The 17825-nt window shown below is 41.6% G+C and overlaps 1 protein-coding gene across 2 annotated transcripts in view; it reads right to left on the reverse strand.

Moving 5' to 3' along the window:
* The window catches only part of FRMD3 (FERM domain containing 3), a 243574-nt gene extending 237462 nt beyond the window's left edge, over positions 1-6112 (reverse strand). The window contains exon 1 of one of the 2 annotated variants that reach the window (XM_054689656.1): positions 5762-6080. In XM_054689656.1, the coding sequence (XP_054545631.1) occupies positions 5762-5908 (147 nt within the window). In that variant the 5' untranslated portion in view covers positions 5909-6080. Of the gene's footprint in view, positions 1-5761 lie in introns of both variants that reach the window. The other variant, XM_054689655.1, reaches the window with a different exon arrangement.
* Between the last annotated feature and the right edge of the window lie 11713 nt (positions 6113-17825).

The raw sequence follows: 17825 nt of genomic DNA on the forward strand, positions 1-17825 counted from the left end.
ACTAAACTGATATTTAATAACACAAACTACAAAGGATTATCCAACAAAATATTTTTGTTCTGGAATTTGATCATACAAAGATTGCCTAAAATCAGCCAGGACTGAGATAATATCTTATTAAACTCACCTGAAAGTTTTACTGTAATAATCGTACCCCAATTTGACCTTTTCTGGAGGACACTATTGCTTACTTAGCCAAGAGTCATTCCTACCTTGCATTACAGATACACACACACACACACACACACACACACACTTCTACTGCTTCCATAATTCAAAATCCATCTCCCATTACAGAGGAGAGGATGAAGACACCAACTGCACTGATTCTGGACAATGGGATCTAACTGGAAGAATGATAGAGGTCTCCCGAAAGATAGTCCTCTGTAATATGGGGGATGAGATAGTGCCAAAGGACATACAGAACTGCTACAGCCACCTTATAAATCATGACATTTATAAGCGAAATAGCTGAAGTGCTTAGGATGGCAGAGTGAAAAGGTGGATAAGATGGAAAGTGCTAAGCTGCTGAACAACCATGCAGTTGCTGAATAACCCTGAAGCCAACCTACCTCTGGGCTTCTCATTAGGTAAAATAAGTCTCCTTATTATCTAGGTCGTTTTAACTTGGCTACTCTAGGATCCATAAGGATCCCAAGTCTCAGAGGGCTGAGCTACAGAGAAGAAAGAGCTCTAGATGTTTACTCAAATGGCCTGGGTGCTGATCCACTTATTTTCTAAGTGACCCAAGTGGTTTAATGTCTCTGAACCTCATTTTCCATATCTATAAGATTGAGATAACAATCAATAACATCAATAAAATGGAGATAATTCAGGACAGTTATGAAAATCACGAGATGATGTGTATCCAACCATTCTGTCAACAGCAATGCTTTACTTAAATACAACTGGGTTAACAACAAATGTTGGCGAGGTTGTGGAGAAAAAGGAACTCTCCTGCACTGCTGGTGGGAGTGCAAACTGGTCCAACCACTATGGAGAGCTGTGTGGAGATTTCTGGAACTACTAAACATAGACCTTCTATATGATCCAGCAATTCCACTCCTAGGTATTTACCCAAAGGACACAGAAACATCAATTCCAAAGAGCACCTGCACACCTATGTTTATAGCAGCACTGTTTACAATAGCTAAGCTTTGGAAACAGCCCAAATGCCCAAAAATAGATGACTGGATCAAGAAGATGTGGTACATATATACCATGGAATATTACTCAACATTCAAAAAAGATAAACACATGCAATTTGCAGCAACATGGATGGCACTGGAAGGGATCATGCTCAGCGAAATAAGCCAAAAAGAAAAAGAAAAATACCGGATGGTCTCACTCATAGCAGGAATCTAGAAAACTTAAATAAGGGACCAGGAAAATGAATAACTATAAGAAAGTGAAAATCAAAATCAACAAAAAACTATGAACCAGAGACACTTTTTTGGGGGTGGGGGGCGGGAGGGGAGGGATTGGGGTCAGAATGGGGGGGTTGCAATTGTATGGGGAATATAAAAATAAAATTTATTATAAAAAAATAAATAAATAAATAAATACAACTGGGTTAAGTAATAAGTCATTGATTTATTTTTACTTTTATTTTATATATTTTACATCGTTTTTCATTTTTGCACAATGTATACATTTTCATCTTGGTTATAGTTTTAAACTGGCTCTATCCATCAACCCAACTCCTGTATTTTGCAAAAGAAACATTGACTCCCAATGTCAAATTACTCACTCGCTATCACACAAATGGTTGGTAATATAACTAAACTACACATCACCTGATTCACAAGTCAATGCTGACATGCCACCTTCATGTTGATAGGCAATGAGCTACATTAGATATTGGACTGGTTAGCACTCATTCATTCAACAAGTATTTACTGAATAAATACTATATGCCAGGTACTACTCTAGATATTGGAGACTTTTTGATGAACAACAACCACAACAAAATGTTCCCATCTTCATGGAAGAGCAGTCTAGAAAAGAAATTATTTCATCTACAGCTATAAATATTTACTGAGTATGAACTATGTGGTAAGCACTATGCTAAGATTTGTATTTGAAAAAAATCTGAAATTCCAACAATATCAAGACATTTACCAGGCTTTGCTAAAAAATGACTAATGTGAACAGTTCAATAAAAGTGATTATACAAGGTGGTAAGTTCATTAGAAGATGCTATCAGTAACCAAATTGGCATCTGAAAAAAGTGAATGGAATGGGGAAGATAGCTAGGATTCCAGTCCACTTGAAGCAGCAAGACTGAATGAATTAGAAGTAGAGGTGAGCTTATCCTTCTACAGTCTCCAGACTTCAAGGGTTGGTAATAAAACTAAACTACACATTTCCTGATTCACAGTCCGATGTTGTCATGCTACCTTCATGTTGACAGGCAATGAGCTAGATCGGAAATGCCCAACAGGGAGCAATGAGCAATTTATCCCCTTTCCAGAGACCTCTGTCTGGTGCTAAACTCTCCTTTTGTTGCCTGTCCTTTTGAAAATCCTCTTCCACTCTACCTAATCACTCACATGCAAATGATATGTGATGGGACATCCTGCTAGTCCCTGTGAGAGTGAGCAAGTGATTTTCATCATCTCCCACTGGTACTGTTATAGAGCAACCCCGATATTAAACGGGTTCCTGGCTGTGGGTCCTCACCCGCGCGCTTTAAAGGGACTTATGAATACTCTACTACAGACACACGCAAAAGGGTTAATAAAAGGTTTATTTACAAGAGAAAAAGAAATAAGGAAAATATATAACTCAGGGAGAAAATAGGGAAATAAAGTCTTTAATGCGTCCTACCCGATCCGACGACCTGGAAACCCAAAGACACTCTCAGAGCTGGCGGGACGCTGCGAGCTGGCGGAGAGCCAAAATGGAGAGCCCCCCAAAGCCCACGTGTCTGCCTTTTGTATCCACCTGGCTGCTTAACCCCACCCTCAGGTCCCAGCCACCTTCCCTTTGGTGGTGATGGGATTTGGAGTTCCCAGTGTCTTTGGCTTTGACCTGGGGTGGGGGTGGAGTCCACAAAGCCTGTATGGAATTTGCTTTGGGACATCCTTTTCCCCCTAACAATTCTGCCTCCCAGGCTGCTGAGGCTGAGCCATCAGTTTTCGTGAAACTTTTTTTTGGTCAAAATCTCACCAGAATTATATAATTTGGAAAAGGAATATTTAAAAACTTTTGTTTTTAAGAAAAAAATGTACATTTTGCATACATTATGGAAGAAGCCTGTGTATAACACTGTATGACAGTCCACATGTCCCTGTAATAACTTTGTGATTCCCTGGGATGAAGGGAAAAGGCAAGGAAGATGGATTCCCCAGGGTGTGTACTGGTGACTACATCAGGTTCTTTTTTACAATGTCATTTTGTTCTCACTCTAAACAAATGAAAAGTTCCATGCCCCTATTTCCAGAGAGCAATTTCAATCCCTAGATTTGGAGTTCAGTTCCTAGGAAGGTACAAAATTAATCCAAAAAATCTGTTAACTACTTAAGTGATAATCACCATTTGGGGGCCAGAAGGGATAGAAAAAGATGTGCACAGAGTGAAATGTATTTCTTCAAGCAAAACCAAAATCAGTGTTCTGAAACTTAGCATTTTAACCTCTTCGGCATCAAGCGGGCCAAGCAAACTCTAACTTTACGAACTGTTATTAGACTGGCTATAATTTGTTTCCCAGAGCACCAGACAACAAATACATATCCTATGGGGGAACTATTTATCTATTCTAAGGAACACTTAGTGCCTGGGGGCTGAGGGCTGGGGAAAACAATAGTGTAAATTCCAACCAGGACTAGACAAGGTAGACAGAGGGCTTGAAGAGCAGAAGAGAACTCAAGGGCCCTCTTTGTGCTGCTGGCCCCTCCTACCTACATAGTCAATATGAGCTAAAGGACCTGTACATCCATTTAAAGCAAGCACACAAACCACTCTCTAGATCACAAGACAGTACACGCCAAACGTTTATGTGCAACCCTTATGGCGGCCAGAAAACTGCCTATCCTGCTAATCCTTTTATTATTAAGTTAGCAGCAATGCGGGCCTCCCCGGTGGCGCAGCGGTTGAGCGCTGGATTGCGAAGCTGCCCGCGGCCTCTGCGGTGCCGGTTCGATCCCCGGCTGCTCCCCGGCCACCGGAGGAGGGCCCCACATGGCGCGCAGACCTCTCCTGCCGCCCGCTGCTCCCCTCAGCAGTGTGCTTCAGTCCTTCTGCCTGCTCTGCTCCCTGCTCTGGCTCTGGTGAATTCTCTCACCCTCCCGCACTTCTGACTGTACCCAGTGCATGTATAAACAAACAAATAAAATAAATAAATAAATAAAACATGCCTCTATTAAAAAAAAAAAAAAAAAAAAGTTAGCAGCAATGCTTAGCTCACAATGAAATTCAAGATTCACCAGAAAATTCAATGGGAGTCTACTTTGCTGGGAGAAATACCCTGGGAGAATGGGGCATCACATTCCTGCCTTGAAACTTGTCCTTCTGTCAGTTTACAAATTAGTTGCCACAGTTCCCCTTTTCACAAACTCCCATTAACCAGCCAACTGAAAAGCCAAAACAAACAAGCAAAAAAATAAATAAATAAAGGGGGGGGTGGGAATCTTTCATTCATTCACTTTTGGTTAATGCACCCCAAAGACAGATTCCTGCCACTGGGAGACGCTGCCCCATCTCTCACCCAATGAATAGATAGGATGCCTTTATTTTAAAAACAGCTGTGTCCTGGAGCCTTAAAACTCAGATAAGAAAAAGAAATCACAAAGGTAAATAAGTGTAAAATCAGAAAATAATAGTGCTGAGCCCTGACATGACTTTTCCAGGTGTGCGTACCTAGTGGGTCATATATTCGTGGAAAGTACAAACACACACACACACACACACACACACACACCCTTGCAGCTCACACACGATCTCCTACAAGCAAGCCCAAAGGCATTCAGTTGTTGACAACGATAGGGTTGTCAACAAAGCTGTCTTCACCTAAGGAACTCTGGTCTTCCCCAAGTCGGAAGAGAACGAGAGTCCAACAATAATATTCCAAGAGAGCTTTTTCCTGGATACCTATCCTGCAAGGCCACTTCTCTGCCGACCTTACAGCCCTTTTCCTTCTTCTGAAACACAGCTTTCATACGATTCCTTGGAGGTAGCTCCAGTTACGCGCAGAGTGCGCCCCATCTCTCGACGCTGGAGCCGGGGACTGCCCGGCCTCTCACTCCCTGGAAACTTCGCCACCGCCCCCACGTAAAGTAAAGGGCACGGGTAGGGGGGCGACAAAGATAACACGGGTCCCTGAGGCCAAGGGCACCATTCAAGAGAAAAATGAGTGAACCAGAGATGGGCATGCCTTCTCCACGTGGAGGAAGGGATCAGAGACCTGCAGGTGCCCACTCTGTTCTGGGAGCTCCCATTTCCTGGCGGGGTAAGGAGATAGGCAGGTCAGAGTCCCCCAACAGGATGCTGTCCCGCGCCCCTAGCCTGGGAGCCGCGAGATGCGCGCATAGCTTGCATGCCAGAGCAAGGGGTCGGGGCGCGGATAACGTGCACCTGGCGCCTGCTGGGGACAGTGCCCCCATGCCTGGACAGAGCTCCCTGCCTGAGGGCGAAGGAAGCGAAATCTCGCTTGGCAGAAGGGCCCCGGGCGGGTTTTTCGACCCTGTTTGAGCACGCCCACCCGCAGAGGGCCCCCAGCTGCCCGCGCGCGCCCCGCGCCCGCGCCCCACGTCGCCGGCACCTGGATGTGGCACGAGATCTCCGAGTCGTCCAGCAGCCGGATGGTGCATTTCATCTCCTGGTTGAGTGATTTGATGCTGGAGCTCCGAAAGTGGATCATTTTCATGGTTCTCCTCCCTCTCGGCACACAGTGGCAGGAGGCGAACATGCACCGCGGCCCGGGGGAGCAAGCGGGAGGCTCGGGGCCGGCTCGGAGCTGGCTCGGGCGGCCGCACACACTCGCTCCCGCACCGTCCCGGAGACCCAGGCGCGGCTCAGCCCCGGGACAGCGGCGGCGACCGGCGCCTGTGGCCACACATGCCTGGCGGCCGGGGCGCGGCGGGCGGGTCCCTCCCTCTCTCCCTCCCTCCCTCCCCTCTCCTAGCCTCCGCCTTAACCGCTGCTTTCCCCGCCTCCGCGCGTGGCGCGCGCTCCTGCGCCTCCCTCCGCCCGGCTCGGTTCCGAGGATGCCCGGAGCGCCCGACCCCCAGCCGGGGCGCGGCGCACGCACTCCCGGGCGCGCGGAGCCGCGGAAGGTGAGGCGAGGGCCCGGCTGGCGGTGGTGGCCAAGCGCCCGGGCGGGGGCCTGCGCTGCCTCGGCCGCCGCTGCGTCAGGCTGGGCCCGGCTGCCTCCTCCCTCTCCGGCCGCGATCCCTCCCGGTCCAGATCGCGCGCTCGCCCCTGCCCCGGCTCCCCCACGCGCCCGAAAGCCCTCTATTGCGCTCGGCCCCAGGGACCTGATGCAGGCGGGGTGGGGAGGGGAGGTGGGGAGGGGTGGGTGGGAGGAGGCATGGGGGGCGGAGAGAGATCCTGACCCACACCCCCAAGGAGGAGTCCACCGCGCAGGAGGATGGTTGGGCTAAGGGGAACCCCCGAGAGTAACAAGAGGCCCTGACGCTGCTACACCGGGAATATTGCAACTAGTAACAATCTCTGGTACTTACGGGGATTTTGTAAGTCTTTGTTTTATTTAATATTAAGTGGAAGTCAATCCCATTCTCTAAGAAATTCAGAACCTTTTCTGAGCTTTTTTTTTTTTTTTTTTTTTTTTTTTTGTCTCCCAGCATCTCAGTAGGATCTTTGATTAGCAGTAGCTTAGACCTGAGCTAGAGGGTCCATATTTCCCCTCCCTGGTAGAAACCTTCTACAGCCCAGCCAACCTCCACCTGCTCTCCAGATGTGCCCCGTCTATTTTAGATCAGTCTTCGTGTACTATGGACTCTAGAATTGGGAGCACACCTCCGGTGTTGGGGTGAAAGGATCCCCGACCCCTCTCCGCCCCCGTGGTGATTCAAGCTCCTATGTGGTGTGTCCACAGGGTCGAGGCGGTTGTGGGAGGGGCAGGTGGACAGAGGCTGGACGTAGGATCTAGCAAGTCCAGGAATTGGAAGATGATTCTCACCAGGCGCCCTCTCGGAGCTGAACAGGTGGTTATTAAGGAGTAACTGTTAGAGGAAGGGCTTGTTACCCAGCTGGAGCAATTGCAGCTGCACAGGGCCCCTCATCTAAAGGCACGAGCGATCCTGAGGGTGAGGGAGGGCTGCTTTGGCATGTTCTGGGTATAGGAGCTTTAGGACCCAGTGGGTTGACTGAGGTTTAGTGGGACTTATATTGCTGTTGGACTTCTCCCCCTACCTGCTTCTGATTCCTCCAGTGTTAATCAGTAATACCGGATAGGTCAGTCTCAGGATCTACTTCTGGAGACTCCAAACCGTGACTGTTCTTCAAGTTAGGAGGATAGAGTATATTTTCCTTAAAAGATGATAGCTTGATATTGTTTTTAAAAAGTATTTTTTTTAAAAAGTATTGTTTTTAAAAAGTATTAAAAAAAAGTATTTAAATAATGGGATGGCATTAAGGCGGGCCTGACAGGGAGGTGGGTGTTGAAGGTCTGGAAAAATGGGAATTTGATTCTTGGTGCAGCTACTGGCCAACCCCAGAGAACTTGGGAAAGTCTTAATTTCTTGTTCCTACTTCAAATGGGAGCCCATCTCTGTTAGTTCTGTACTCCTTTCAAGCGGCTTGAAGCTGGAATGAGACAAGGCCATGGAGGACTGTACTCTATGAAGGCCCCATATGCTTATATAAGGTGACAGTGCTAGGAACTGTCCCAACAGGGATTGAATGATTCCTCCCAACCCAAAGAGCAGATCTAAGACAATCTGGAGATCAATTCTTTAGATAGATAGATAGATAGATAGATAGATAGATAGATAGATAGGATAAAATTTATTTTATTTTTTTTTATTAAATAAAATATATTTTAATATATATTATATATGATAAAATTTTTACATGATATCAAATATGCATCTGTTGATGTCTTTTCCCAATCTTTGTTATTCCCTAAATTATATGTTTCTGCTGTTAATGTAAATGGTTAGGAATTTTAAAAGACTGCTCTTGATATTTCATATTATTGCACAAATTATTCAAGGTCATATTCCCTGTCCATCTTTAAGAAAGGATCAATTTCTATAGGGACATTTTGATGGTCATTTTTGAAAGTCCTTCCTGTTTATTTTGTTATTATTCCCAAGGCTGCCATAAGGCCATTGTTTTTTGTTTCATTAAAGTAACATGATTTGCAATACTCTAGATGAGTGAAAAGTGTAGGATCACACCTCTTCAGATGTATATTACTGCACCACACCCAACACCCAGTGGTCCTCCTCCATAGTTCACTGTGCTCCCTCCACATTTTGCTCTCCACCTTCCTCTCCTCCTCTGGTATCCTCAATTTTATAGTCAGATATCTAGAGTTGTTGTTTTTTTTCCTCTGTCCTTTGTTTTACTTATCTAGACTCCACATAGAGTGAAACCATCTGATATTCTGACTTATTTTGCTTAGCATAACCCCTCTAGTTCCACCTGTGTTGTTGCAAATAGCAAGATTTCATCATTTTTATGGCTGAACAGTATTCCACTATGTAGATGCATCACATTTTTGTAATCTGCTCCTCTGTCTGTGGACACTTAGGGTGTTTCCATAATTTGCCTATTGTACATAGTGCTGCAATGGACATAGGAGTGTACATACTCCTTCAACTTAGTGTTTGTACATTTCTCACATAGATACCTAGGAGTGAAATTGCTGGATAATATTTTTAATATTTAATAGATCTATTTTTAACATTTAGAGGCCTCCATTACTGTTTTCCATAGGGACTGGACCAGTCTACATTCTCACCAACAGCATGGCAAACCTTTAATTTTAGAAAAAAAAGAGAAAACTCAAATTACTAAAATAAAAAATGAGAGTGGGAGCATCACTGCTGATTCTATAGAAATAAGACTCATAAGACAGTACTACAAACAACTGTAAACCAAAAAAAATTGGATAACCTAGATGAAATAGACAAATACCTAAAAACACAGGACCTACCAAAGTTAAATCATGAAAAAATAGAAAGTTTGGATAGACCAATAATGAGTAAGGAGATTTAGTTGGGTAATCAAAAATCTTGTGACAAAGAAAAAACTCTGGCTGTTATGGCTTCACACGTAAATTCTACCAACCCTTCTCAATTTTATCAAAAGTATTAAAGAGGAATAAATACTTTTATTTTATTTTTTTAAGATTTATTTATTTATGCATACAAAAGCTGGGGTACAGGCCAGAGATGGGGGGGGGGGTGAGAGGATCCACCACAGACAGAGCAGGGAACAGAACGGGCAGACTTACTGAAATACACTGCTGAGGGGAGCAGCGGGCGAGTCAGGAGAGGTCTGCTGCACCCTGTGGGTTGCTCCCTGGCCGGCCTGGTATTGAACTCGAGCTGCAGAAGCTGCGGATTGCTTCATAGTGTGCTGCTTAACCCCTTGCGCCACCAGGGAGGCCCAGGAATACTTTTAAACTCACACTATAAGTCAAAAGCACTACAAGAAGAGAAAACTAAAGACCATCATTCCTTATGCACATTGAAGCAAAAATCCTCAACAAAATATCACAAACTGAACTCAACAGTATATTAAAAGGATTACATGCCATGATCAAGTAGGATTTATTATTGGAATGCAAGGATAGTTCAACGTGTGATTAATCACTGATTAACAAACTGAAAGAAAAAAACCCCATATGATCATCTCAATTAATGTGGAAAAAGCACTTGATAAAATTCAATACCCTATCATCATAAAACCATTCGAAAAGTTAGGCATAGGAGGAAATTACCTTAACATAATAACCAGGTTTCAAAGTCACTAATTTTCTCTATTGTTTTCCTGTTTCCTATGGCACTTATATCTATTGCAATCTTTATTATTTCTCTCCTTACTTTTGGGCCTCACTTCCTTTTTTAGTTCCTTAAGTTGTAAAATTTGCTTGTTGATTTGAGATTGTGCATATTCTATAGCTATTTTTTGTTGTTACCATGGGTATTATATTTAACATCTAAAAGCTGTAAAATTCTCATTTTAATCTGTACTAGCTTAACTTAAATAATATACAGAATTTCTGCTCCTTTATAGCTCTGTCCCCACCTGTTTCTGTTGCTGGTATTACAAAATTATATCTTTATGAAATGTGCGCCCAAAAACAAAAAGCAATAACTTTCTTCAATGCATTAGTCTCTTAAATATGTAAGAAAAAATTTTAGGAATTACAAACTAGTTACAATAATACTAGCTTTTAGACTAATACTTGTTTTCTTTTAATGTATTAGTCCTTAAATCCTGTAGAAATAAAAAAAAGTTACAAAACAGTGATACAATAATATAAGCTTTTATAATTTTCCATTTATTTCCCTTTAGTGATATCATTAATTCATCATACAACTTCAAATTACTGTCTAGTATCCTTATACTTCACTGCAGTAATCCCTTTGAGCATTTCTTGCAGGGCAGAACTAGTAGTAATGAACTACCTCACTTTTTATCTGGGAATGTCTTAATATCTCCCTTATTTTTGAAGGATATTTTTTCCAGTTATATAATTGTTGGTTAACAGTTTTTGTTTTGTTTTTCCTTTGTTCTGGTTTTGGTTTTTTTTGTTTTTGTTTTATTTTTTGCTTTTTAGACCTATCAGCCCCACTGCTTGCTGGTTTCCAAAGTTCCTGATGAGAAATGTGCTAGCAATCTTTTTTTTTTTTTTTAAAGATTTATTTACTTATTTATACAAGCACCGGGTACAGTCAGAAGCGAGGGAGGGTGAGAGAATTCACCAGAGCCAGAGCGGGGAGCAGAGCAGGCAGAAGGACCGAAGTACACTGCTGAGGGGAGCAGCGGGCGGCAGAAGAGGTCTGCGCGCCATGTGGGACCCTCCTCCGGTGGCCGGGGAGCAGCCGGGGATCCAACCAGCGCTGCAGAGGTTGCGGGCAGCTTCGCAACCCAGCGCTCAACCGCTGTGCCACCGGGGAGGCCCGCTAGCAATCTTTTTGAAGATCCCGTTTATATGTTGAGTTGTTTCTCTCCTAATGCTGTCAGGATTCTCTCTTTTGTCTTTAGCTTTTGAAAGTTTGATTATATATTTTGCTGTGTTCTCTTTAAATTCATCTTATACTAAGTTCATTAAGTTTTTGGATGCTTATATTTATGTCTTTCATCAAATTCAGGAGGTTTTCTGCCATTTTTCTTCAAATATTTCTTTAAATATTTCCACTGCAACCTTCCTCTCTTTCTGCTCCTCTAGGACTCTCATAGTACATATGTTGGTCCACTTCATGGTATCCTACAAGTCTCATGGGTTCTGTTCACTCTTTCACTTTCTCTTTTTCATACTCAATAACCTCCATTATTTCACTTTCAAGTTTACTGATTCTTTCCTCTGTCTGTTCAATTCCACCTTTGAATCCCTCTAATGAAATTTTCATTTGTTAATGTACTTTACAATTACATACTGCACTGGACTGTACTTCCCTGTTTATTTGTATGCCTGTTGTGTTTTTGTTGAAAACTAGACATCTGACTCTAATAAAATGGCAATTCTGGAACTAGGTTCTCCTACCACCTTCCCTAGCCTCCGCCCGGAGGTTGCTGGGTTTTGTTATGTTTGTCTCTTCATTGTTTCTGTTTGATATTGTTGATGCTGTTATATGCTTTTTTCAAGGATCAGCTTGAGGTATAAACTTTAAGTTCTCTCATGTTGTTTCTGAATCTGCACCTTTATCTGGGTATGCACAGTCATTTTCTAATAAATACAGTAATTTTCCCGTAAATACAGTTGCTTTTTAAATTCCATAGTCTTTCATTTCTAGCTCCCAAAAGAAGAAAAAGAAAATATATGAAGAGAGAGGACAAAAGGGTGCTGGCCCTTTCAATTCCTGAAATTCTCTTCAGCTAGAAGGGGAGAAGCTTGCAAGAATGAAGATTTGCAACAATGGCTACCCTTTTCTTTATCTGTACCTCTGTAATAACAAGCATCAATCAGCAGTCAGAGAACAAATCCATGATACTTCCAGGACAAGGTATTTATTGTCTATCCTGGCTGCTGCAAGTGTATACATGCTGCTCCAGAAACACATGCAAGACTCCTGCCATGGGGATGGGGGTGAGGATGGGAGCTGCTACTATGCTAAGAACTGAAATTTACCACAATGAACTGCAATTTACAATTTACTGTGCAAGTTTCCACGAAGATGCGACTTCAGTAGGCTTCAGAGTACCAAAATAGTTACATCAAACAAATTCTGCCAATGTAATTATTATCTAGATTGTGAGACAGAATCCTGGTGCTTTCTACTCTACCATATTCTCAGAAATCTCCCTGATTATTTGTCTTAAAATAAATAAGAGTGAATGTGACCTAGAAATATATTGACCAAAAGATTTTCTGAAGCCATAAAAGCCTCTAGTTCCACTGAGTATTTTATATTTTATATTTATTTTTACACATTCATTTATGGAAATTTTAAATTAAATTTTAAAAGTTCTTAGATTCATAAGACAGACCCAGCAGTAAAAATAGATTTTGAGTCATAATTAGGAATTTGTAAAGAAACCTATAATTAGGAACTTGTAAAGAAACCTCAAATTTGGATGTCTGCCCTGGTAAGTCTTCTCTTCGTCAGTTTAGACGTCATTGTTTGCAAATGAGGCAATGACCCCATGCAAACTACATCATCATCTCAGTCAAATGCCTACATATTAAACAGGAAGGATGTAATCATTTGTAAGCATCTGAATACAAATAAAATATTAAGAAGAAATAATGTTTTTATGAGATTGGTAGTAATAACAGAATGCTGGTTACAAAGTCATGAAATTAATAGCTAAAGTTATGTCTCACACTGTTCTTTTTATCTGTCTGCATGGAAATTGTCACTTACCTAATTAAGTGAAAAGTACTACTGAAAGTAAAAGAAACTAAAAGGAGCTTCCCCCCATTGAATGATACCATTAGAAGACACATGTGACATTTCATATAATGGAAAAACCACACTAATTCAGAAGTTTAACTATAGATTGATGTAGCTACAGCTGTGAATAACTGTCAGTTAATCACACTAATTAGAAGCCCAAAGAGAACTGCTTGGAGGAACACTATTTGTTCCACAAGCCAAGTGCCAGATCAACTACTATAGATGAATTATTTGAGGTAATAAATGAAGACTTTTAATGAAATATGATGGAAACCTGCAAGTGTTTGTGCACTCATGATTTTGTGGCAATGTCAGAAAGGTGTACTCAGTGTGAATTTCATCTGATATCGAGATTCAACACATTGTGTTATTCAAAAAGAAACTCTCTTATATAAATGTTTGTATATAACTGAATTGCAGACTGAATAATGAAACTAAAATGGGGAAATCTAGCAAAATACAAACTCCTAGAGTCCATCTGATTTCAGCCTTCAGGTGCGTGGGATCAGAGTGCTATTCTGTTTTTCATGCCACAGTGTGTTGGCATTCAAAGTAAGAGTTGTCAAATTATATCAGTTGAAATTAGGAGTTTTTACAAATGTATCTCACTTTGCAGATTTGTTGAAGGATATTCCTAGTCTAGGTAAAAATAGTTTGCTTACTAATGTTTATATGTGCCTGAAGTTAGGTTGAAATTTATTTTAATTTAAAAATGCATAAAATGCATGTATTTGTGTATCGATGTGATTGTGTTTTAACAAGTATTATGGAGTCAAAGCAAAATGCCAAATTTAATAAGGTAAAATTTAAATGGTTCAAATGTGACACCTAGCTAATGTTATTAATGAATTGCTCAGATAAGTATTTTGACATCCATATGTATTGAAATTTAAAGCTTCTATATTCATTTTTAAATATTTTATTAGACAAAGAATGATTATATTAGGTTGAAACATATGAAAGTGCCATTTTGGTGGGCCAAGAATGACCTAGGAGTGGCAATTTCATATGGCTCAATCTATTATTTTTAAGTGGATCATTACTACAAGAAATTTTCACAGGATTTGAAAGTAGTCATTTCAAGCATAAAATCTGATATCTAAAAGAAGCTACATAGCAAGTTGTCAAATGTCATGTCCACTTTATTTTTTTTAAAGATTTATTTATTTATGCATACAAGAGCTGGGCTAAAGACCAGACATGGGGGCGTAGAGGATTCACAGAGACAGAGTGGGGAACAAAACAGACAGACTGACTAAAATACCCTGCTGAGGGGAGTGGTGGATGAATCAGGAGAGGTCTGCTGCACATGTGAGTTGCTCCCTGACCGGCCGGGGATTGAACTCATGCTGCAGAGGCTGCGGATTGCTTCATAGTGTGGTGCTTAACCCCCTGCGCCACTAGGGAGGCCCTCATGTCCACTTTAAATGAGTACATTTTTGTGTATAAAGTAGACCTCATATATTAGCTATTATTATTATTACTTTCCATTTATTACCCTACGTATGCATATGTGTATTTAATAGGGATAGTTCAGACTACATTTAACCTAGAACTTTTCATAATTTATAGCATTACATTTAACTAAGTTAATTTTTGGAAAAAATATATCATGAGACTATACAATTTACTACTATAGATTCACAATAAATTTTTTTTTTTTTAAATATTAAATTTTATTTTTATATTCCCCCATACAATTGCAAACGCCCCATTCTGACCCCAATCCTTCCCCTCCCGCCCCCCACCCCCCAAAAAGTGTCTCTGGTTCATAGTTTTTTGTTGATTTTGATTTTCACTTTACTTTCTTATATTCATTTTCCTGGTCCCTTATTTAAGTTTTCTAGATTCCTGCTATGAGTGAGACCATCCGGTATTTTTCTTTTTCTTTTTGGCTTATTTCGCTGAGCATGATCCCTTCCAGTGCCATCCATGTTGCTGCAAATTGCATGTGTTTATCTTTTTTGAATGCTGAGTAATATTCCATGGTATATATGTACCACATCTTCTTGATCCAGTCATCTATTTTTGGGCATTTGGGTTGTTTCCAAAGCTTAGCTATTGTAAACAGTGCTGCTATAAACATAGGAGTGCAGGTGCTCTTTGGAATTGATGTTTCTGTGTCCTTTGGGTAAATACCTAGGAGTGGAATTGCTGGATCATATGGAAGCTCTATGTTTAGTAGGTCCAGAAATCTCCACACAGCTCTCCATAGTGGTTGGACCAGTTTGCACTCCCACCAACAGTGCACAAGAGTTCCTTTTTCTCCACATCCTCGCCAACATTTGTTGTTGCTAGTTTTTTTAATATGTGCCATTCTCACTGGTGTGAGATGGTATCTCATGGTAGTTTTGATTTGCATTTCCCTGATTACAAGTGATGTTGAACATTTTTTCATATGTCTGTTGGCCATTTGCATTTCCTCTTCAGAGAAGTTTCTTTTTAGCTCTTCTGCCCATTTTTTGACTGGATTATTTTCTTTGTTGTTGCTGAGTCTCATCAGCTCTTTGCAGATTTTTGGATTCACAATAAATTTTAATGCAAATTATTCAGAAGAGATTTAGATTTGTTTCTTTTTTTTTTTTTTTTTTTTAAATTTTTTTTAAGATTTATTTATTTATTTATTTATTCATACAAGCACTGGGTACAGTCAGAAGCGCGGGAGGGTGAGAGAATTCACCAGAGTCAGAGCAGGATGCAGAACAGGCAGACGGACCGAAGTACACTGCTGAGGGGAGCAGCGGGCGGCAGGAGAGGTCTGCGCGCCATGTGGGACCCTCCTCCGGTGGCCGGGGAGCAGCCGGGGATCGAACCGGCACTGCAGAGGCTGCGGGCAGCTTCGCAACCCCGCGCTCAACCACTGCGCCACCGGGGAAGCCCTAGATTTGTTTCTTAACAGATTCTTTCTCATCATTTTTCATGCCACTACATTTGATATTTGTTTGGGCTGTCTAAATAAATTATTTTCCTAATTTTAAAAAAAAAGTGACCTCAATAAAATAGGTTCACAGAAGCAAATCAATTTCTCATTAAAAAATTGAAAATACTTTATATATAAGATAATTCTTTTTTTAAGATTTATTTATTTATTTATACAAGCACTGGGTACAGTCAGAAGCACGAGAGGGTGAGAGAATTCACCAGATTCAGAGCAGAGAGCAGAACAGGCAGACTGATGAAGTACACTGCTGAGGGGAGCAGCGGGCGGCAGGAGAGGTCTGCGTGACATGTGGGACCCTTGCCCGGCGGCTGGGGATTGAACCGGCCCTGAAGAGGCTGCAGGCAGCTACGCAACCCAGTGCTCAACCGCTGCGCCACCAAGGAGGCCCAATTCTTAATCAATATTTAATACTTTCTTAATGTTTTATATTTTACTTTATTATAAGTATATAATGATTTTTTTTTACTTTGTCCCATGCAGATGACCCCAAATTCCTCCATTTCTCCCTGATATGCTATAAAAATTCTATGAATGCTAAGAAACAAAAAAGTTAGATGTGATTTCTAGCCAGAGATTTCCAGTTAGTTATCAAAATATATTCTCCCCTTCATTCATAGAGTATAGGTGCATCACTGTTCTAAATTATTCATGTATTTCTCATATTAGCATTATCCAAACACACCTTTGCCATAAGGGTCCATTGTATCTCCTGATAGAGTAGGCAGAGTATTCCCCCACCCTATTGATGTTGGGCTCAGTCATGTGATTTGCTGTGACCAATGGAATGTTAGTGAAAGTTGACACTGTTCCACTTCTGAACTAAGTCTCCAGAGGCACAATTTCTGCTCATTATGTTTTTCACTTATCTATCATGGAAGGAACATCCCCTTCCAGAATAAATATACATGGACCAGGCCTGAGCCCAACTTTCAGCTCAGCACCATGGCCAGTAAACCCAGAGCCTTAATCAAAGCCTTGTAGCCCAACATAGCTTAGGTCAGCTGAACAGCAATCAAAATGTAAATCTGTTAAGGGTAAAAATAAATGCTTGTTTTTAGAAGTCACCAGATTTGAATACTTTGTAACAGAGAATACCTGGGTGATAACTGACTAACACATATGCTAATGGTACTATTGCTGGATGCATGGCTGCCTCACTAGACTATAAGTACTTTGCATTTAGGTGTAGACATATGATTAACTTCTAACCAAAGAAATGTAATCAGAAATGTTAAATGCCACTTTCAGATCTTGGCAAGACTATGGGTATGCTTCTCTTCTCTCTTTCCATGGGCTAACTACTCAGGGGAAAAATGGAATAGTGACATGGAAGGATTCTGAGTCCCTGGAAGACCACCAGTCTAGAAAGCTTGCCTTAAAACTATTAGGGGAGATTGGAGATGAACCAATATGTCTTCAGGGTTGGTTCCTTGCTTCATTCCCCAGAGGATCATCTAGGTTAACCAGAGGAACACTAGACCCTGAGGCCCATGGTGTGGGGTGAGACAGAAACACTTCTTGGACATCAGAAACCAATCACAGGCTGCACAAGAAGGGACACGGAGGAGAATCACACTTCACTGAACTAGATGCGGAAGGAAAGAAATGCCTGGAGGCTGTGGTCCGGGAAGTAGATAACACTGATACAAACTGCAAGGCTTCCACTTGGCTAGTGATCGTGGGGAGATGAGAACTAAATGGTGTGGAGGCACACACCCTTCACTGAGGGGAAAGGTGCAGAAGAGCTGGGGTACTCCCCACAGACTGGTTCCTCATGGGAAAAGAAACAACAGTGCATGTAACTGTGATGCCCCTCCACCACCATTCTGGAGAATGATGTGCCTGGT

This window comes from Talpa occidentalis, unplaced genomic scaffold (genome assembly GCF_014898055.3).
Source record: "Talpa occidentalis isolate TD23 unplaced genomic scaffold, MPIMG_talOcc4v2.1 talOcc4.7, whole genome shotgun sequence".
Classification (NCBI taxonomy): domain Eukaryota; kingdom Metazoa; phylum Chordata; class Mammalia; order Eulipotyphla; family Talpidae; genus Talpa; species Talpa occidentalis.